Raw genomic sequence first — 25,018 nt, 5'->3', positions numbered from 1 at the left:
TGTACCAGAATATAACTACAATAATACTGCTCCTATGTACAAGAATATAACTACTATAATACTGCCCCCTATGTACGAGAATATAACTACTATAATACTGCTCCTATGTACAGGAATATAACTACTATAATACTGCCCCCTATGTACAAGAATATAACTACTATAATACTGCTCCTATGTACAGGAATATAACTACTATAATACTGCTCCTATGTACCAGAATATAACTACAATAATACTGCTCCTATGTACAAGAATATAACTACTATAATACTGCCCCCTATGTACGAGAATATAACTACAATAATACTGCTCCTATGTACAAGAATATAACTACTATAATACTGCCCCCTATGTACAAGAATATAACTACTATAATACTGCTCCTATGTACAGGAATATAACTACTATAATACTGCTCCTATGTACCAGAATATAACTACAATAATACTGCCCCTATGTACAAGAATATAACTACTATAATACTGCCCCCTATGTACGAGAATATAACTACTATAATACTGCCCCCTATGTACAGGAATATAACTACTATAATACTGCCCCCTATGTACAATAATATAACTACTATAATACTGCCCCCTATGTACAAGAATATAACTACTATAATACTGCCCCCTATGTACAATAATATAACTACTATAATACTGCCCCCTATGTACAAGAATATAACTAGTATAATACTGCCCCCTATGTACAAGAATATAACTAGTATAATACTGCCCCTATGTACAAGAATATAACTACTGTAATACTGCCCCCTATGTACAAGAATATAACTACTATAATACTGCCCCCTATGTACAAGAATATAACTACTATAATACTGCCCCCTATGTACAAGAATATAACTACTATAATACTGCCCCCTATGTACAAGAATATAACTACTATAATACTGCTCCTATGTGCAAGAATATAACTACTATAATACTGCTCCCTATGTACAAGAATATAACTACTATAATACTGCTCCTATGTGCAAGAATATAACTACTATAATACTGCTCCTATGTGCAAGAATATAACTACTATAATACTGCTCCTATGTAAAGGAATATAACTACTATAATACTGCCCCTATGTACAAGAATATAACTACTATAATACTGCTCCTATTAACAAGAATATAACTACTATAATACTGCTCCTATGTACAGGAATATAACTACTATAATACTGCCCCTATGTACAAGAATATAACTACTATAATACTGCCCACTATGTACAAGAATATAGCTACTATAATACTGCTCCCTATGCACACATATATAACTACTATAATACTGCTCTCTATGTACAAGAATATAACTACTATAATACTGCTCCTATGTACAATAATATAACTACTATAATACTGCCCTCTATGTACAAGAATATAACTACTATAATACTGCTCCTATGTACAAGAATATAACTACTATAATACTGCTCCTATGTACAGGAATATAACTACTATAATACTGCCCCCTATGTACAGGGATATAACTACTATAATACTGCCCCATATGTACAAGAATATAGCTACTATAATACTGCTCCTATGTACAATAATATAACTACTATAATACTGCCCTCTATGTACAAGAATATAACTACTATAATACTGCCCCCTATGTACAAGAATATAACTACTATAATACTGCCCCTATGTACAAGAATATAACTACTATAATACTGCCCCCTATGTACAGGGATATAACTACTATAATACTGCCCCCTATGTACAAGAATATAACTAGTATAATACTGCCCCTATGTACAAGAATATAAATACTGTAATACTGCCCCCTATGTACAAGAATATAACTACTATAATACTGCCCCCTATGTACAAGAATATAACTACTATAATACTGCCCCTATGTACAAGAATATAACTACTATAATACTGCCCCCTATGTACAAGAATATAACTACTATAATACTGCTCCTATGTGCAAGAATATAACTACTATAATACTGCTCCCTATGTACAAGAATATAACTACTATAATACTGCTCCTATGTGCAAGAATATAACTACTATAATACTGCTCCTATGTGCAAGAATATAACTACTATAATACTGCTCCTATGTAAAGGAATATAACTACTATAATACTGCCCCTATGTACAAGAATATAACTACTATAATACTGCTCCTATGTACAAGAATATAACTACTATAATACTGCTCCTATGTACAGGAATATAACTACTATAATACTGCCCCTATGTACAAGAATATAACTACTATAATACTGCCCACTATGTACAAGAATATAGCTACTATAATACTGCTCCCTATGCACACATATATAACTACTATAATACTGCTCTCTATGTACAAGAATATAACTACTATAATACTGCTCCTATGTACAATAATATAACTACTATAATACTGCCCTCTATGTACAAGAATATAACTACTATAATACTGCTCCTATGTACAAGAATATAACTACTATAATACTGCTCCTATGTACAGGAATATAACTACTATAATACTGCCCCCTATGTACAGGGATATAACTACTATAATACTGCCCCATATGTACAAGAATATAGCTACTATAATACTGCTCCTATGTACAATAATATAACTACTATAATACTGCCCTCTATGTACAAGAATATAACTACTATAATACTGCTCCTATGTACAAGAATATAACTACTATAATACTGCCCCTATGTACAAGAATATAACTACTATAATACTGCCCCCTATGTACAGGGATATAACTACTATAATACTGCCCCATATGTACAAGAATATAGCTACTATAATACTGCCCCTATGTATAAGAATATAACTACTATAATACTGCCCCCTATGTACGAGAATATAACTACTATAATACTGCTCCTATGTACAGGAATATAACTACTATAATACTGCCCCCTATGTACAAGAATATAACTACTATAATACTGCTCCTATGTACAGGAATATAACTACTATAATACTGCTCCTATGTACCAGAATATAACTACAATAATACTGCTCCTATGTACAAGAATATAACTACTATAATACTGCCCCCTATGTACGAGAATATAACTACAATAATACTGCTCCTATGTACAAGAATATAACTACTATAATACTGCCCCCTATGTACAAGAATATAACTACTATAATACTGCTCCTATGTACAGGAATATAACTACTATAATACTGCTCCTATGTACCAGAATATAACTACAATAATACTGCCCCTATGTACAAGAATATAACTACTATAATACTGCCCCCTATGTACGAGAATATAACTACTATAATACTGCCCCCTATGTACAGGAATATAACTACTATAATACTGCCCCCTATGTACAATAATATAACTACAATAATACTGCCCCCTATGTACAAGAATATAACTACTATAATACTGCCCCCTATGTACAATAATATAACTACTATAATACTGCCCCCTATGTACAAGAATATAACTAGTATAATACTGCCCCCTATGTACAAGAATATAACTAGTATAATACTGCCCCTATGTACAAGAATATAACTACTGTAATACTGCCCCCTATGTACAAGAATATAACTACTATAATACTGCCCCCTATGTACAAGAATATAACTACTATAATACTGCCCCCTATGTACAAGAATATAACTACTATAATACTGCCCCCTATGTACAAGAATATAACTACTATAATACTGCTCCTATGTGCAAGAATATAACTACTATAATACTGCTCCCTATGTACAAGAATATAACTACTATAATACTGCTCCTATGTGCAAGAATATAACTACTATAATACTGCTCCTATGTGCAAGAATATAACTACTATAATACTGCTCCTATGTAAAGGAATATAACTACTATAATACTGCCCCTATGTACAAGAATATAACTACTATAATACTGCTCCTATGTACAAGAATATAACTACTATAATACTGCTCCTATGTACAGGAATATAACTACTATAATACTGCCCCTATGTACAAGAATATAACTACTATAATACTGCCCACTATGTACAAGAATATAGCTACTATAATACTGCTCCCTATGCACACATATATAACTACTATAATACTGCTCTCTATGTACAAGAATATAACTACTATAATACTGCTCCTATGTACAATAATATAACTACTATAATACTGCCCTCTATGTACAAGAATATAACTACTATAATACTGCTCCTATGTACAAGAATATAACTACTATAATACTGCTCCTATGTACAGGAATATAACTACTATAATACTGCCCCCTATGTACAGGGATATAACTACTATAATACTGCCCCATATGTACAAGAATATAGCTACTATAATACTGCTCCTATGTACAATAATATAACTACTATAATACTGCCCTCTATGTACAAGAATATAACTACTATAATACTGATCCTATGTACAAGAATATAACTACTATAATACTGCCCCTATGTACAAGAATATAATTACTATAATACTGCCCCCTATGTACAGGGATATAACTACTATAATACTGCCCCATATGTACAAGAATATAGCTACTATAATACTGCCCCTATGTATAAGAATATAACTACTATAATACTGCCCCCTATGTACAAGAATATAACTACTATAATACTGCTCCTATGTACAGGAATATAACTACTATAATACTGCTCCTATGTACCAGAATATAACTACAATAATACTGCTCCTATGTACCAGAATATAACTACAATAATACTGCCCCTATGTACAAGAATATAACTACTATAATACTGCCCCCTATGTACGAGAATATAACTACTATAATACTGCCCCCTATGTACAAGAATATAACTACTATAATACTGCCCCCTATGTACAATAATATAACTACAATAATACTGCCCCCTATGTACAAGAATATAACTACTATAATACTGCCCCCTATGTACAATAATATAACTACTATAATACTGCCCCCTATGTACAAGAATATAACTACTATAATACTGCTCCTATGTACAGGAATATAACTACTATAATACTGCCCCTATGTACAAGAATATAACTACTATAATACTGCCCACTATGTACAAGAATATAGCTACTATAATACTGCTCCCTATGCACACATATATAACTACTATAATACTGCTCTCTATGTACAAGAATATAACTACTATAATACTGCTCCTATGTACAATAATATAACTACTATAATACTGCCCTCTATGTACAAGAATATAACTACTATAATACTGCTCCTATGTACAAGAATATAACTACTATAATACTGCTCCTATGTACAGGAATATAACTACTATAATACTGCCCCCTATGTACAAGAATATAACTACTATAATACTGCCCCCTATGTACAGGGATATAACTACTATAATACTGCCCCATATGTACAAGAATATAGCAACTATAATACTGCCCCTATGTATAAGAATATAACTACTATAATACTGCCCCCTATGTACAAGAATATAACTACTATAATACTGCTCCTATGTACAGGAATATAACTACTATAATACTGCTCCTATGTACCAGAATATAACTACAATAATACTGCTCCTATGTACAAGAATATAACTACTATAATACTGCCCCCTATGTACGAGAATATAACTACTATAATACTGCTCCTATGTACAGGAATATAACTACTATAATACTGCCCCCTATGTACGAGAATATAACTACTATAATACTGCTCCTATGTACAGGAATATAACTACTATAATACTGCCCCCTATGTACAAGAATATAACTACTATAATACTGCTCCTATGTACAGGAATATAACTACTATAATACTGCTCCTATGTACCAGAATATAACTACAATAATACTGCCCCTATGTACAAGAATATAACTACTATAATACTGCCCCCTATGTACGAGAATATAACTACTATAATACTGCCCCCTATGTACAAGAATATAACTACTATAATACTGCCCCCTATGTACAATAATATAACTACAATAATACTGCCCCCTATGTACAAGAATATAACTACTATAATACTGCCCCCTATGTACAATAATATAACTACTATAATACTGCCCCCTATGTACAAGAATATAACTAGTATAATACTGCCCCCTATGTACAAGAATATAACTAGTATAATACTGCCCCTATGTACAAGAATATAACTACTGTAATACTGCCCCCTATGTACAAGAATATAACTACTATAATACTGCCCCCTATGTACAAGAATATAACTACTATAATACTGCCCCCTATGTACAAGAATATAACTATTATAATACTGCCCCTATGTACAAGAATATAACTACTATAATACTGCCCCTATGCACACATATATAACTACTTTAATACTGCTCCTATATAATTGATCGTTATCGATCTGCTCTGACTTTGCAGCTATCAGTCTGCTCTGAGGCTCAGGATGAACATGTGGTAGAAGACGATCTGATAAAATACGTTGAGTCCTAAGTGAATCACTAACCCCGAACAAGTGACACAATAAGTAAAGTTTCCCGCTCCTATAGTTAGACCTTTCTTCCCTGCTGGGATTATTCGTTGCGTGGCTGAATCTATTCTAATACAAGCTATTTGCAGTCTCTACAATACTCCGGGGCATTAGACTCCAATTATCTTTCAATCTTCCTGGGAAAATCTGATGAGAGAGAAGCCTAGAGGTAGCGAACATGTTGATCTTTGAATTGGAGGATGCTGAGGAAATGAAAGCAGGAGGGATAATCGATACCGATCCACAATGAAGAATGGGCCGGAACGTTGTCACTAATGTCGGCCATTAGTCTCTACCAGCTCCGCACTGTGGTTCTGAGTCTGCAGCTTTACAGATCAGACTTGGCTGCTCCTCGCCGATTGCACACAGATTAATTATTAATTAGGAATCCACAGTGTAGCGCTGGGTCCTGGTGACTTTTAATTGGACTTTTAACAATTGTCTAATTTACTGTTTTTAATCAGACTAGCTTAATTACATCATTAAAAAAAACAGCCCTTCAATTACACAATTGAAAAAAAAAAAAAACAGATTTAACCTGCACTACCATCTATGTCCACTAGTTGCAGTACAGTACAATTTAATTTGTATAATTTTCTGGATAGTGATTGCATATACCATTTCTTACATGTAGTAAGAGCCTAAATGAATCGGCCATGGTTTGTGAGGAGTAGTGCAGCCCATCAACCACTAAGGGTTTGTCCTAAAGGACAACCAATACGGGTCTGTACCAATGGTCGTCTGCGATTTACCTGAAATCTGTACGGGGAGTCATCTGGTCTGAGAATAAGATTCCTGGGGTCCTTCAAAGGATAAATGTAACCGTACTTGACAAGAAAATTCCCAAGATGTAGCGATTCTACAAAAAATACAACATTTTGGGGTAACAGTTTAGAAACTCATTGTCATTCCCAGAAAAGAATGGTAAAATAGGGTATAAAACATCACTCATAGGCTGCGCTGGATTGGATGTCTCAGGAGTGGGCATAGCCAATGAAATGACAATGTTTGAAGGGTTAATTGGGCCACACCCATGAGGAACTACATAGAGATAAGGAGCCTAAGAAGCTCACAGCTGTAGCTCTCTCTTGCTCACTCTGCTGCGGCTCACCTTATGACCGTCTTCCTCACCCTAGGACAGCACACAGGGGGTTACACTTTTACAGGACTGCGAGATACCCCTTGGTCTTCTTTGCCCTAGGGTAACACACCAGCCTATACACCGTTCGACACTCCCATGAGTGCACACTAATGTTAACCCCATTCAGCCCAGCTCATCAAGTACACACAGGACCTTAACCCCTTATTACCATGGACCAATTAGTCCTTCATCCTGTGCCGTAACTTGTAGTTTGTGGACCCCAATCCAAAAATCTACAACAGGGTCCCCAGCTACCCCTGGTTTATAATTTTTTTTATTTTGTCTTACGGTCCAATATGACCTTTGGGTTCCTTTAGGCTCCAGGTCCCTGGTGCAACTCGAATCCCTGCACCCACTGTAATCAATTTTTCACCAAAGCGGAGGCTTTCAAGCATTAACATGAGGGGAACAGGAGAGTTTTTCAATCCTCTTACAGGAGCGTGAATTGGCCATAATGCAGATTATGTGATAATCTAGCACCTGCCAAGTCCTATCAGACCGTAGGATTTGGGTCAGACCCCTTCCCCCCTACCACTAGCTTAATTAAACCCCCCCCTGCTTCCGATTATTCTGTAATGATTTATTATGCAGGGTATTTAAGAACCGAGATAACAGAGAATAACTTTTGTTAAAAATTCAGAAAAAAAAACATTAATTAAGAATTAAAAAAAAAACATAAAAAAAATTAATATAAATCCTGTGTACGATTCCCCGTCTTCATTGCAGCACATTAACATCGTCTCTCTCGCCCTCACTCATTTCATGCATAATTAAAAAGCCCCCGATGATGCAAGACTCCCTAATCTGTAATAGAACAGACATTAGTATCGCTCCTCGCTGATGCCAAGCGTTTTGTTTTCCCACACAAAAAGTGGAGACAGATGCTGAGTGAGTCCGAACCTTAACCATCACAAACACCCTCATCTTCCTGCCAAAAGCTTCCGCGTGACAATTTTATGTATAAAAAAATGATAAAATTCTACATTCTAATTCTTAAATGAGATGTGAAAAGCGAGGGCCAAATCTGTATCCCATTATGGTACCTAATTTAATCATCCATGACAGATATTGGTTTCCCCCTCCACCCTTCTTTCTGTGACCCTCAAGGTGACCATATACATTAGATGAATGTAAACCACTCCCTGGTGGGACCAGCGGTCCATCTACTGTGCAGTGAGTATCCCGATCCCCCCCCAACGGCAGATGTCAAGAGAAAAAAATGATCGGACATATTGGTCCAAGATAGCCAATGGACAAAATCTGAGACCAGAAGTGTGTGGGAGCCATTTGTTCCCCTCTCGCTTGCGGAGACAGAGGCTGAGTGAGTCCGAGCCTGCGCCATCACAAACACCCGCATCTTCCTGCCAAAAGCTTCAACGTGACAATTTTTACGTATAAAAAAATGATCAAATTCTACATTTTAATCCTTAAATGAGATGTTCAAAGCGGGGGCCAAACTTATACCCCATTATGGTACCTAATTTAATCATCCAGGACAAATATCTGTTTCCCCCTCCACCCTTCTTTCTGTGACAAACGTCAACCACTCCCTGGTGGGACCAGCGGTCCATCTACTGTGCAGTGAGTATCCCGATCCCCCCCCCCCCCGCAACCGCGGATGTCAAGAGAAAAAATGATCGGACATATTGGACTCCAAGATACCCAATGAGCAAAATTTGAGACCAGAAGTGTGTGACGGCCACTTGCTTCCCTCTCGCTTTGCAGAGCCCAGTGTGCATGGGGGTCAAAAGGGAGAGCGTTCATGCAATTATTCTTGTCTCCCTGAGTAAAACACCAACACAGTCGGGTAGGGAAAGAGCAAGATGAAAACCTCCTATTGGTCTCCTAATATGGCCCTCATTCCTTGGATGCTTTGTCTTCATCATCTGCGTTCAAATGTACTTTCAGAGGGCGGAGAAAAAAAAGGGGTCTGTAAAAGGGTTAATGGGCACCTCGTTTTGTATGCCGCACAATAGAATCTCCTGTACGACCACTTCCTTAAAGTTCAGCTGCCACCAGAATTGGCTCAAAGAAAAATGCCCTCTCCACTTTAAGAGTGGGTGTCCACTACACGTCCACTTAAAGTGGCAGTAAATGGATGTGGCTTCTCCTTCTTGATCCATGTGACCTCGTGGGTGGTCAGATTGCTTCTTAGGAGGATTGTTTTTAAGTTGGACTATAAGAGAGCTGTCATGGGGCTGGGGGCGCTGCATACTAACCCCATATTTCCCTCAGTGGGTGGGTGAAAATGAACTATCCCCTGCAGTGCCCACTGCCCAATGCACATCCACTTAAAGTGGCATTAAAGGGATGTGTCTTTTTATTGCTCCATGGGACCTCGTGGGTGGTCAGATTGCTTCTTGTGGGGGATAGGTTTTAAGTAGGACTCTAAGCGAGGTGTCATGGGGCTGGGGGCACTTCGTACTAGCCCCATATTTCCCTCGGTGGGTGAGAATGTCCATCTGGGACGTCCACTAACCACTAAAATAAAATGCCTTGTGCCGTTTTGTCTAGCATACTTGGCACAAGGTCGACCCATTGAGCGCAACGGCTGGAGTCAAGTGTGGGCAACATGGGCCAAAGGTGAATGACAACTGAAAAATGTAATGATCAGAGGGGGATCCAGAGGTCAGACCACCACCGGTAAAGGAATTATTTATATCTTATGTCATAAATGGATTTAATGGGAAAACCCCCTTTAATTGGTGCCAGTTTCTTTTCCTCCAGCCTCATTAAATCCAATCTGATTTTGCTTCAGTGTCCTTTTTCGGAGGAAACTGTAAACAAAATGGGCATTAGCGTTCCCATAAATCCCTTACATTGACGATATTATGTTTATTTATCTAATTTTCCGCTTCCGACCCCAAGGAATGGGATATAAAGCCATAGTATATCACGTTACACAGATCTCTGCAAATTAATTTCTCTGCCTTTTTATACTTTCGAAGATGAAAGAAATTTCCAGAGGGAATAGATAAAAAAGCAAAAAAATTAAAAAACTGCAACCAGAAAAAAAAAATGATGGGGGGGGGGGGCTGGAGGAGGGTCCCAGGGGTCCGGAAGTTGTGGAAATGCTGTAACTGCTATTACTGACACTTCTAGACCTTGGGAATTGTGTCTATTTATTCTGTACACAGTCTATATATAGTCGTTATTATTTTAGCACCTGCGCACGTCTATTGGGACGGTCAATCTATTCATGGACACATAGGGATGGTGACGTTTCACTTCAAGAACCAGTATGAACACACCCAACTGCATTGTATTAAATGAATGCATAAACAAGTCTGTGTAGCATGGAAAGGCAGTCTCCTTGTACAGCAGACAGACTTTAAATCAACTCCCCCATCCTAGCCCTGAAAAGTAACTCAAACTACACCTTGTCATTTATAATCACTCTACCTTAAATTATCTCTGCCATACAGTAGACTGCCTTTCGATGATACACAGACTTGTTTTAGGACTAGAAGCAGCTTATACTCTACATTACGCCACCATCTTTCTAGTCAGTGGGGAAGACACAAGTGGCCATTCCAAATATTTGACTAATTACTAGATACATTGCATAATACTATCTTTTAAAGGGGTTGAAGGGCACAAAAATATATTTTTTTAAGGCATGGACTCTCTTAAAATAAAAAAATGGAGGCATAATCACATACGGGCACCCTCGTGGATCTAGTGTAAGCCGAACTGGAGGTCTCTGTTCAGACATCACAGGACCACTGCAGCCTGTGACTGGCTGAAGAAGTTAGGAGACTAGAGTAGCGCACTCTGATGACACGCTCTTCTCGTCACCTGACCGCTGCAGCCAATCACAAGATTATGTAATCTTGTGGTTTCTGAAAGGAGCAGGCATCTCTTCCTAAGAGAAGAGGTGCTGCTAGTAGCCGAGTAACCCTCATTTTTTGGGGGTCTTTTAACACCGTCCCTGCCTTAATTTTTTTTTCTAGTTTTCTTGTTTATTTTTATTCTTGTTATGATGAACCTAAAAAAAAACTTCATGTCGTTTCAGCTTTTCATTGTTCAAAAGAAAAAAAATTTGAAATAAAAGAATCTACAAAATATAAAAGAACATTTTTTTCTTTTCAAATTTAAAACACCTAAAAAATATAAATCGTAAACGGCGAAGATAAAATCCGGCCGTATTCATCGATCTATTGAGTAAAACACTAATTAAATGAGATTAGAAAATAAAATCCAAGGACGAGGAGTCTGGCAGCAATGGCCAAGACGTTCTCCATAGGTAATGGCAGATGATAAGATATTACATCCATCCTCAATACATTGACTGAGAGGGGGGAAGGGAAGGGGGAGGGGAGGGAGATGCAGCAGCTCAGGAGAAGTCTCTTTTCTCTTACCTAATGAGTCGTTATGTAAGACATTCTGGCACTAACGAAGGTTTGCTTCATGTAAGAATCAACTAAACGAGTGATGTAAGGACCAAATGTGATAACGGTACAAGGAGAGATGACATACCGCTGCTTCTGTCCTCAGGGACCATATGGAGTCATTGAGGCTCTTCTCTTACAGCGCCCCCTAGTGAATTCTTTATACAGTTTTAGTTTTGGCTTCCTAACACCAACTTAATTTCTTGCTTTGGTGACTACCATTTCAGCACATGTGGTCACAGGAAGTTGTATCAGCTGTACAACAGACTACCCTTTCATGCAGCACAGACTTGTTTTAGCAGCTGTAGTTCTGATAAGAGTTTTCATATACACAGGTGTCCCATTATAGTCAAACACTCACCTTCATCGCTGATGGACAACTTCTGTATGAGCCACTCCACCACATCATTACCTGCAAGGAAGCACAAACAAGTCACTGTCCAAACTGCTAAGAAAATGTCTCCTGATTCATCTAAGACATAAACACAATCCCAGAAAGGAGTCACTGAGGAAAATAGATGTCCTTGTATATACGGGGCAGTATTATAGAAGTTATATTCTTGTACATAGGGGGCAGTATTATAGTAGTTATATTCTTGTACATAGGGGGCAGTGTTATAGTAGTTATATTCTTGTACATAGGGGGCAGTATTATAGTAGTTATATTCTTGTACATAGGGGGCAGTAATATAGTAGTTATATTCTTGTACATAGGGGGCAGTGTTATAGTAGTTATATTCTTGTACATAGGGGCAGTATTATAGTAGTTATATTCTTGTACATAGGGGGCAGTATTATAGTAGTTATATTCTTGTACATAGGAGCAGTATTATAGTAGTTATATTCTTATACATAGGGGCAGTATTATAGTAGTTATATTCTTGTACATAGGGGGCAGTATTATAGTAGTTATATTCTTGTACATAGGAGCAGTATTATAGTAGTTATATTCTTGTACATAGGGGCAGTATTATAGTAGTTATATTCTTGTACATAGGGGGCAGTATTATAGTAGTTATATTCTTGTACATAGGAGCAGTATTATAGTAGTTATATTCTTATACATAGGGGCAGTATTATAGTAGTTATATTCTTGTACATAGGGGGCAGTGTTATAGTAGTTATATTCTTGTACATAGGGGGCAGTATTATAGTAGTTATATTCTTGTACATAGGGGGCAGTAATATAGTAGTTATATTCTTGTACATAGGGGGCAGTGTTATAGTAGTTATATTCTTGTACATAGGGGCAGTATTATAGTAGTTATATTCTTGTACATAGGGGGCAGTATTATAGTAGTTATATTCTTGTACATAGGAGCAGTATTATAGTAGTTATATTCTTATACATAGGGGCAGTATTATAGTAGTTATATTCTTGTACATAGGGGGCAGTATTATAGTAGTTATATTCTTGTACATAGGAGCAGTATTATAGTAGTTATATTCTTGTACATAGGGGCAGTATTATAGTAGTTATATTCTTGTACATAGGGGGCAGTATTATAGTAGTTATATTCTTGTACATAGGAGCAGTATTATAGTAGTTATATTCTTATACATAGGGGCAGTATTATAGTAGTTATATTCTTGTACATAGGGGGCAGTATTATAGTAGTTATATTCTTGTATATAGGGGGCAGTATTATAGTAGTTATATTCTTGTATATAGGGGGCAGTATTATAGTAGTTATTTTCTTGTACATGGGGGGCAGTATTATAGTAGTTATATTCCTGTGACATAGGGAGCAGTATTATAGTTGTTATATTCTTGTATATAGGGGGCAGTATTATAGTAGTTATATTCTTGTACATAGGAGCAGTATTATAGTAGTTATATTCTTGTACATAGGAGCAGTATTATAGTAGTTATATTCTTGTACATAGGGGCAGTATTATAGTAGTTATATTCTTGTACATAGGGGGCAGTATTATAGTAGTTATATTCTTGTACATAGGAGCAGTATTATAGTAGTTATATTCTTGTACATAGGGGCAGTATTATAGTAGTTATATTCTTGTACATAGGGAGCAGTATTATAGTAGTTATATTCTTGTACATAGGGAGCAGTATTATAGTAGTTATATTCTTGTACATAGGGGGCAGTATTATAGTAGTTATATTCTTGTACATAGGGGTCAGTATTATAGTAGTTATATTCTTGTACATAGGAGCAGCATTATAGTAGTTATATTCTTGTACATAGGGAGCAGTATTATAGTACTTATATTCTTGTACATAGGGGGCAGTATTATAGTAGTTATATTCTTGTACATAGGAGCAGTATTATAGTAGTTATATTCTTGTACATAGGGGGCAGTATTATAGTAGTTATATTCTTGTACATAGGGGGCAGTATTATAGTAGTTATATTCTTGTACATAGGGGGCAGTATTACAGTAGTTATATTCTTGTACATAGCGGCAGTATTATAGTAGTTATATTCTTGTACATAGGAGCAGTATTATAGTAGTTATATTCTTGTACATAGGGGCAGTATTATAGTAGTTATATTCTTGTACATAGGGGCAGTATTATAGTAGTTATATTCTTGTACATAGAGGACAGTATTATAGTAGTTATATTCTTATACATGAGAGCAGTATTATAGTAGTTATATTCTTGTACATAGGGGGCAGTATTATAGTAGTTATATTCTTGTACATAGGGGGCAGTATTATAGTAGTTATATTCTTGTACATAGGGTCAGTATTATAGTAGTTATATTCTTGCACATAGAGGGCAGTATTATAGTAGTTATATTCTTGTACATAGGGTCAGTATTATAGTAGTTATATTCTTGCACATAGAGGGCAGTATTATAGTAGTTATATTCTTGCACATAGGGGAGCAGTATTATAGTAGTTATATTCTTGTACATAGGGGTCAGTATTATAGTAGTTATATTCTTGTACATAGGAGCAGTATTATAGCAGTTATATTCGTGTACATAGGGGCAGTATTATAGTAGTTATATTCTTGTACATAGGGGGCAGTATTATAGTAGTTATATTCTTGTACATAGGGGCAGTATTATAGTAGTTATATTCTTGTACATAGGGGCAGTATAATAGTAGTTATATTCTTGTACATAGGGGCAGTATTATAGTAGCTATATTCTTGTACATAGGGGCAGTATTATAGTAGTTATATTTCTGTACATAGGGGCAGTATTATAGTAGTTATATTCTTGTACATAGGAGCAGTATTATTGTAGTTATATTCTTGTACATAGTGGGCAGTATTATAGTAGTTATATTCTTGTACATAGGGGCAGTATTATAGTAGTTATATTCTTGTACATAGGGGTAGTATTATAGTAGTTATATTCTTGTATATAGGAGCAGTATTATAGTAGTTATATTCTTGTACATAGGAGCAGTATTATAGTAGTTATATTCTTGTACATAGGGGCAGTATTATAGTAGTTATATTCTTGTACATAGGGGCAGTATTATAGTAGTTATATTCTTGTACATAGGAGCAGTATTATAGTAGTTATATTCTTGTACATAGGAGCAGTATTATAGTAGTTATATTCTTGTACATAGGGGCAGTATTATAGTAGTTATATTCTTGTACATATGGGTAGTATTATAGTAGTTATATTCTTGTTCATAGGGGCAGTATTATAATAGTTATATTCTTGTACATAGGGGGCAGTATTATAGTAGTTATATTCTTGTACATAGGGGGCAGTATTATAGTAGTTATATTCTTGCACATAGAGGCAGTATTATAGTAGTTATATTCTTGTACATAGGAGCAGTATTATAGTAGTTATATTCTTGTACATAGGGGCAGTATTATAGTAGTTATATTCTTGTACATAGGGGGCAGTATTATAGTAGTTATATTCTTGTACATAGGAGCAGTATTATAGTAGTTATATTCTTGTACATAGGGGCAGTATTATAGTAGTTATATTCTTGTACATAGGGAGCAGTATTATAGTAGTTATATTCTTGTACATAGGGGTCAGTATTATAGTAGTTATATTCTTGTACATAGGAGCAGTATTATAGTAGTTATATTCTTATACATAGGGAGCAGTATTATAGCAGTTATATTCTTGTACATAGGAGCAGTGTTATAGTAGTTATATTCTTGTATATAGGGGGCAGTATTATAGTAGTTATATTCTTGTATATAGGGGGCAGTATTATAGTAGTTATATTCTTGTACATGGGGGGCAGTATTATAGTAGTTATATTCTTGCACATAGGGGGCAGTATTATAGTAGTTATATTCTTGTACATAGGGGGCAGTATTATAGTAGTTATATTCTTGCACATAGAGGCAGTATTATAGTAGTTATATTCTTGTACATAGGAGCAGTATTATAGTAGTTATATTCTTGTACATAGGGGCAGTATTATAGTAGTTATATTCTTGTACATAGGGGGCAGTATTATAGTAGTTATATTCTTGTACATAGGAGCAGTATTATAGTAGTTATATTCTTGTACATAGGGGCAGTATTATAGTAGTTATATTCTTGTACATAGGGAGCAGTATTATAGTAGTTATATTCTTGTACATAGGGGTCAGTATTATAGTAGTTATATTCTTGTACATAGGAGCAGTATTATAGTAGTTATATTCTTATACATAGGGAGCAGTATTATAGCAGTTATATTCTTGTACATAGGAGCAGTGTTATAGTAGTTATATTCTTGTATATAGGGGCAGTATTATAGTAGTTATATTCTTGTATATAGGGGGCAGTATTATAGTAGTTATTTTCTTGTACATGGGGGGCAGTATTATAGTAGTTATATTCCTGTGACATAGGGAGCAGTATTATAGTTGTTATATTCTTGTATATAGGGGGCAGTATTATAGTAGTTATATTCTTGTACATAGGAGCAGTATTATAGTAGTTATATTCTTGTACATAGGAGCAGTATTATAGTAGTTATATTCTTGTACATAGGGGCAGTATTATAGTAGTTATATTCTTGTACATAGGGGGCAGTATTATAGTAGTTATATTCTTGTACATAGGAGCAGTATTATAGTAGTTATATTCTTGTACATAGGGGCAGTATTATAGTAGTTATATTCTTGTACATAGGGAGCAGTATTATAGTAGTTATATTCTTGTACATAGGGAGCAGTATTATAGTAGTTATATTCTTGTACATAGGGGGCAGTATTATAGTAGTTATATTCTTGTACATAGGGGTCAGTATTATAGTAGTTATATTCTTGTACATAGGAGCAGCATTATAGTAGTTATATTCTTGTACATAGGGAGCAGTATTATAGTACTTATATTCTTGTACATAGGGGGCAGTATTATAGTAGTTATATTCTTGTACATAGGAGCAGTATTATAGTAGTTATATTCTTGTACATAGGGGGCAGTATTATAGTAGTTATATTCTTGTACATAGGGGGCAGTATTATAGTAGTTATATTCTTGTACATAGGGGGCAGTATTACAGTAGTTATATTCTTGTACATAGCGGCAGTATTATAGTAGTTATATTCTTGTACATAGGAGCAGTATTATAGTAGTTATATTCTTGTACATAGGGGCAGTATTATAGTAGTTATATTCTTGTACATAGGGGCAGTATTATAGTAGTTATATTCTTGTACATAGAGGACAGTATTATAGTAGTTATATTCTTATACATGAGAGCAGTATTATAGTAGTTATATTCTTGTACATAGGGGGCAGTATTATAGTAGTTATATTCTTGTACATAGGGGGCAGTATTATAGTAGTTATATTCTTGTACATAGGGTCAGTATTATAGTAGTTATATTCTTGCACATAGAGGGCAGTATTATAGTAGTTATATTCTTGTACATAGGGTCAGTATTATAGTAGTTATATTCTTGCACATAGAGGGCAGTATTATAGTAGTTATATTCTTGCACATAGGGGAGCAGTATTATAGTAGTTATATTCTTGTACATAGGGGTCAGTATTATAGTAGTTATATTCTTGTACATAGGAGCAGTATTATAGTAGTTATATTCTTGTACATAGGGGGCAGTATTATAGTAGTTATATTCTTGTACATAGGGGCAGTATTATAGTAGTTATATTCTTGTACATAGGGGCAGTATAATAGTAGTTATATTCTTGTACATAGGGGCAGTATTATAGTAGCTATATTCTTGTACATAGGGGCAGTATTATAGTAGTTATATTTCTGTACATAGGGGCAGTATTATAGTAGTTATATTCTTGTACATAGGAGCAGTATTATTGTAGTTATATTCTTGTATATAGGAGCAGTATTATAGTAGTTATATTCTTGTACATAGGAGCAGTATTATAGTAGTTATATTCTTGTACATAGGAGCAGTATTATAGTAGTTATATTCTTGTACATAGGAGCAGTATTATAGTAGTTATATTCTTGTACATAGGGGCAGTATTATAGTAGTTATATTCTTGTACATAGGGGCAGTATTATAGTAGTTATATTCTTGTACATAGGAGCAGTATTATAGTAGTTATATTCTTGTACATAGGAGCAGTATTATAGTAGTTATATTCTTGTACATAGGGGCAGTATTATAGTAGTTATATTCTTGTACATATGGGTAGTATTATAGTAGTTATATTCTTGTTCATAGGGGCAGTATTATAATAGTTATATTCTTGTACATAGGAGCAGTATTATAGTAGTTATATTCTTGTACATAGGGGGCAGTATTATAGTACTTATATTCTTGTACATAGGGGGCAGTATTATAGTAGTTATATTCTTATACATGAGAGCAGTATTATAGTAGTTATATTCTTGTACATAGGAGCAGTATTATAGTAGTTATATTATTATACATGAGAGCAGTATTATAGTAGTTATATTCTTGTACATAGGGGCAGTATTATAGTAGTTATATTCTTGTACATAGGGGGCAGTATTATAGTACTTATATTCTTGTACATAGGGGGCAGTATTATAGTAGCTATATTCTTATACATGAGAGCAGTATTATAGTAGCTATATTCTTGTACATAGGGGCAGTATTGTAGTAGTTATATTCTTGTACATAGGGGCAGTATTATAGTAGTTATATTCTTGTACATAAGGGCAGTATTATAGTAGCTATATTCTTGTACATAGGAGCAGTATTATAGTAGTTATATTCTTGTACATAGGGGCAGTATTATAGTAGTTATATTCTGGTACATAGGGGCAGTATTATAGTAGTTATATTCTTGTACATAGGAGGCAGTATTATAGTAGTTATATTCTTGTACATAGGGGCAGTATTATAGTAGTTATATTCTTGTACATAGGGGCAGTATTATAGTAGTTATATTCTTGTACATAGGAGGCAGTATTATAGTAGTTATATTCTTGTACATAGGGGCAGTATTATAGTAGTTATATTCTTGTACATAGGGGCAGAATTATAGTAGTTATATTCTTGTACATAGGGGCAGTATTATAGTAGTTATATTCTTGTACATAGGAGCAGTATTATAGCAGTTATATTCTTGTACATAGGGGGCAGTATTATAGTAGTTATATTCTTGTACATAGAGGACAGTATTATAGTAGTTATATTCTTATACATGAGAGCAGTTTTATAGTAGTTATATTCTTGTACATAGGTGCAGTATTATAGTAGTTATATTCTTGTACATGGAGGGTAGTATTATAGTACTTATATTCTTGTACATAGGGGGCAGTATTATAGTAGTTATATTCTTGTACATAGAGGACAGTATTATAGTAGTTATATTCTTATACATGAGAGCAGTATTATAGTAGTTATATTCTTGTACATAGGGGGCAGTATTATAGTAGTTATATTCTTGTACATAGAGGACAGTATTATAGTAGTTATATTCTTATACATGAGAGCAGTTTTATAGTAGTTATATTCTTGTACATAGAGGACAGTATTATAGTAGTTATATTCTTATACATGAGAGCAGTATTATAGTAGTTATATTCTTGTACATAGGGGCAGTATTATAGTAGTTATATTCTTGTACATAGGGGCAGTATTATAGTAGTTATATTCTTGTACATAGGGGCAGTATTATAGTAGTTATATTCTTGTACATAGGGGCAGTATTATAGTAGTTATATTCTTGTACATAGGGGGCAGTATTATAGTAGTTATATTCTTGTACATAGGGGCAGTATTATAGTAGTTATATTCTTGTACATAGGAGCAGTATTATAGTAGTTATATTCTTGTACATAGGGGGCAGTATTATAGTAGTTATATTCTTGTACATAGGTGCAGTATTATAGTAGTTATATTCTTGTACATAGGGGGCAGTATTATAGTACTTATATTCTTGTACATAGGAGCAGTATTATAGTAGTTATATTCTTGTACATAGGAAGCAGTATTATAGTAGTTATAATCTTGTACATAGGGGGCAGTATTATAGTAGTTATATTCTTGTACATAGGGGGCAGTATTATAGTAGTTATATTCTTGTACATAGGGGGCAGTATTATAGTAGTTATATTCTTGTACATAGGAGCAGTATTATAGTAGTTATATTCTTGTAGAGAGGGGACAGTATTATAGTAGTTATATTCTTGTACATAGGGGCAGTATTATAGTAGTTATATTCTTGTACATAGGGGGCAGTATTATAGTAGTTATATTCTTGTACATAGGGGGTAGTATTATAGTAGTTATATTCTTGTACATAGGGGGCAGTATTATAGTAGTTATATTCTTGTAGAGAGGGGACAGTATTATAGTAGTTATATTCTTGTACATAGGGGGCAGTATTATAGTAGTTATATTCTTGTAGAGAGGGGACAGTATTATAGTAGTTATATTCTTGTACATTTTATCCCTTTACCATTTAAGTTGTATTGCCTTTTAAATAGAGACCAAAAAGTAATGCAGAATACAAGCCGTTATTCGGCACCTCCTAATATATTAAATATATGAACACGCGCCAAGGCAGTGGTTCTCTTGAGACAGTCTGGCTGTTCTTGGATCCTCTGCACAATCAGCTGATGGAACATACAGAGTCAGAGAACAGTTTTATTTATCTGCAGGAAGTGGACAAGAAAATAGCCAGAAGACGTCCATGGTGCTATCTGAGATTCTGCAGCAGCAGTCTCTGTTCTCTGTACATGGTGGCACCAGGTCAGTCAATGAATTGAGCACAGTATACTGCAGGGTCTTTGAGTAACATTAAGAATCTCTATATAATGGGGTGTTACAGTCTTGCTGATGGGCTCCGGAGGTTCTACAGGGTCAATAACCATGTTAAGAGCCTTTTATCTGCACATAAGTGCACATAGATTGTTAATGCTCCTCAATCCATTACTATTAATGGATAGCAGATTTGGAAAGAAGCCCTGGGAGATGTTATCCTTCATTTAGATCTTACTATTCCAAAAGCTTATTTAACCTATAAGAACCCCAAACCTCAGTGCCAGAGAATTTAGTAACTTAATTAAAGGGCTTCTTCACTTTGGACAATTCCTTTTTTGTGTATTTGTTACATCATTATTCATCAGATCAGGGCTTATCTCCAGCAGCAGTGTTACCCTACAGTGCCACCAGTGGGGAACTGAAGTATTACACAGTTCGGTTGGATGTCCATAAGATGCACTGATATGTTGGGTCCTCCAGTGTGAGAGACCCTCGTTGTACCCCTTATTTACTAAAATGTTTTCTTGGGGTACTTGGAAAAATGGGTATTTGAGGCCAATAATTTACTTTAAAGGGAATCTGTCACCACATGTTTGGCCTTTAAGCCAACACAAAACTATTATACCAAAGATATTTAAAGATGCGCCTCCATAATATTTATAAAATAGATTATACTGTATGTTAATTACTGGATAAAGAGTCATGTGGGTGGTCCTAGTCGCATGCCACCGGCCCAGACTAGGATATATCATTACAAGCCAACTCTGGCAACATTTGGCTCATGCGCAGCACTATATTATGACTTACTTTTATACAGGGACATCTTTAGAAACCTAGTACTTTCTGGTCTAGTCGTATGGTGACGGTTTGAGGGCTAATATGTGATGACAAATTCCCTTTAAATAAACTCTACTGAATCATAGTATCCTGCCACATTGAAACATATGAAAATATCAGTATCACATATAGAAAAAGGTTGGTGGCCCAACTGCATGACCTTACGTTTATCTATATTAATCATCAATTACCATTTCTCCGTCCAAGCCTCTAGCTTCCACAAATCCGTCTGCATTATTAAATTATTCTCTTCTGTGTGGATTACCTTGCAGCATGTAATACCACCTGCAAAGATTGAAATTCTACACTGTATGCCCTCAACAAGATGATTTTTAAATATATCAAATGGACGAGGGCCCAATACTGACCCTTGTGTTACCCTACTGTTAACTGTGATCTCATCAGATTGTGTTCCAATAATAACCACCCTCTGCTTCCTATCAGTGAGCCAGTTTTTGACCCAATTACACATACAACATTTACATTGGGAACTAGGCGCTTCATGTTACACTGCCATCCTCTTTTCTTCTGCTATTACTGTAATTTTCTGGAGGTCCCTTATCACCAAAGCTGGAAATCTGTTCAATGTAATTTACTCCCAATTCTAAACACAAACGTGCCACATATGTTTTTTGCATTCCCCCTGGTTTTATTTTTACCAGCCGCCAGGTTTAGTTTCTGAGAAAAGAGCAGGTGCCCAAGAGGATGGGAAGGAAATTAAAAAAATAAATAAATCCCACAAGTGTAATCAAGACTCAGGGGTTTAATTATCTTAATGAAACAACTCGGTAACGAAGAGGGCAAAATGCTTCAATCTTCTGCAGTGTAAGATACAATATATATGTAACTAGAGATAAAATGTAACTGGAGACACAGGGAAGGGTTAAAGTAATGGAACAGAATGGTCAGAACCGGCGATCTCTTAAAGGAACAATTACATCATAATTGATAAACGCCTTCTTCTCTACAGTATTTACACAGAAAAGCCCCATGACAGATGACATGATCAGGCATATCATAGATTTTCCATTAAATGTCACCTGCTTAACCCAGCAAGAAGTACGGCGTGGCCTCCGCCGAGTACTGCAGAAATTAAGTGATAGACAGACCATTATTTCTAATACTTAGGGATTCCATAATAACAGGATCTGTACCACAAGACGGGTACATAGCAAATGTGGTGCCAATATTCAAAAAGGGGTCAGAAACAGAGCCTGAAAATTATAGGCTGGTAAGTTTAACCTCTACTGGGGGCAAAATCTTTGAGGGTCTAAGAGATGCTATCCTGGAGTATCTCAATAAGAATACCCTCATGACCCAACTACAACATAGTTTTATGAGGGATTGGTCCTGTCAATCTGATCAGCTTCCATGAAAAGGTAAGTTTCAGACTGGAACCGAGAAAGGAGGTGGATGTTGTATATCTGGACTTTTCAAAGGCATTTCATAGAGTACCATATAAAAGGTTGGTATATAAAATTATAGTAATGGGACTAGGGGAAAATATGTGTAACTGGGTCCACAATTGGCTCAGTGATTGGAAACAGGGAGTTATTATTAATGGATCATATAATGATTTGGTCAGGGTAACAGTGGCTTAATACAGAAGTCGGTATTGGGCCCTCTTCTTTTTAATGTATTTATTAATGATCTATTTGAGGGCATGCATAGTAGAATTTTAATATTGGCAAATTACAGTAAATTCTGCAAGTTAATCGACATTGAAAAGGTTAATTTAATGTTATAGAGGGATTTATGGAAACTGGAGGCTTGGGTGAGAAATGGTAATTGAAGTTTAATGCAGATAAATGTAAGCTCATATACTTGGGCCAAGGAAATAAAATGCATAATTATGTACTAAATGGTAAATCATTGGGTAAAACTGTCATTGAAAAACTCTTGGCCTGTATGTTAAGGGGGCATTGTCTACGTCTAGAGGAAAGAAGATTTAACCATAATCACAGGTGGCGATTCTTTACTGAAAAAGTTCCTTGGAGGGCCTGTATGCCTTTCTTGGAGCAATCAGAGCTTTTTTGTCTTAGGCTACCTCTTGACAGCTAAAAGGGCTCTTGAAGCATCTGAACTATCAAGTTCATGCACACCACCAGATTGCCACCTCATAAAGAGGTCCAAAGAAACAAATAAAATGTTAAACATCACCTATTTTCCAACTTCTAAAGAGCCTCTAGGAGCCATCTAATCTAAGCAATCATTCCAAGGCAATGATGAATTTCCATCTTGTACCCTACCTGTCATGCTGGGTATGGGAAGGACCCAGCATACGACGATGGGAAAATGGGGGTGTGATGAACCTGTAGCCGCCATCTTGGTAATGATAAATCATATCCAGGGATGGCCACACTTCAGCAGCCCCCACCCTTGGGACCTTCTGTTAAAACGTCAACTAGATAGTTTCCCCCCATCCAGGCTCCTGTAAGATAAGAAGCCTACTTAACACTTGAATGCTAGGAGCTTCAAAGACTTCGAGAGGAAACACAGCCAGCAGGGGGGGGTGCTTCGTCTATCTGTAACTGACCATTTGTCCCATAGGACTAGTTTCTTTGTCTGTCACAAGCATGGAGGCATAAGATATAGAAACATGAAAAGTACACGCATGTTGCGTGGGATGGGCCAATAAAAAAATATCACGGTGTCCCGGAGCCATTGCGCACACAAGCCTCCGCGGTAGACGTTTGTACGTGCTCTGGAAGCCAAGATATAGCGCTGAGCCATTCCTGAGGACCGTATGGTATCATAATTGATATCAAAAGGTCGGTTACGGCGGCCCGAATCCGTGGGAACCCCTGTGGGTATCCTGAGACCATCCCAGAAGAAGTTATTGGGTTCCTTAGAATTTGGGCTTCTGATCGAAGTTAGACCTGAGGGTGGAGACTGAGTCAGCTGACCTCACCAGCAGTGGGCGGGACAGGGCAGGTAAGATAGCAGGACAGACAAGAGACAAGTCAGTCTTGACCCAAGAGTGGTGTGCTGAACATCTGAGCACCAGCTGAGGCCACCAAGGGGAGGAGCAGTTTGACCATGCGGTGGTAGGCCTCAGCCTGTAAC

General features: G+C 35.8%; 1 protein-coding gene across 3 annotated transcripts in view; it reads right to left on the bottom strand.

Annotated features, from left to right (window-relative positions):
* The window catches only part of RGS11 (regulator of G protein signaling 11), a 124,297-nt gene that overhangs the window by 60,240 nt on the left and 39,039 nt on the right, over nucleotides 1–25,018 (bottom strand). For all 3 annotated transcript variants that reach the window (XM_073648528.1, XM_073648527.1, XM_073648529.1), the window contains exons 3-4: nucleotides 12,362–12,412; nucleotides 7,221–7,327 (exon numbers count right to left, since the gene is read on the bottom strand). In XM_073648528.1, the coding sequence (XP_073504629.1) occupies nucleotides 7,221–7,327; nucleotides 12,362–12,412 (158 nt within the window). The remainder of the gene's footprint in view (nucleotides 1–7,220; nucleotides 7,328–12,361; nucleotides 12,413–25,018) is intronic.

The sequence above is a fragment of the Phyllobates terribilis genome, unplaced genomic scaffold, assembly GCF_046119375.1.
Source record: "Phyllobates terribilis strain yellow unplaced genomic scaffold, ASM4611937v1 Scaffold_9__5_contigs__length_417890890, whole genome shotgun sequence".
In the NCBI taxonomy this organism is placed as follows: Eukaryota; Metazoa; Chordata; class Amphibia; order Anura; family Dendrobatidae; genus Phyllobates; species Phyllobates terribilis.
Note: the sequence above shows the minus strand (reverse complement) of the source record. Positions and strands in the feature narration are given on the sequence as shown.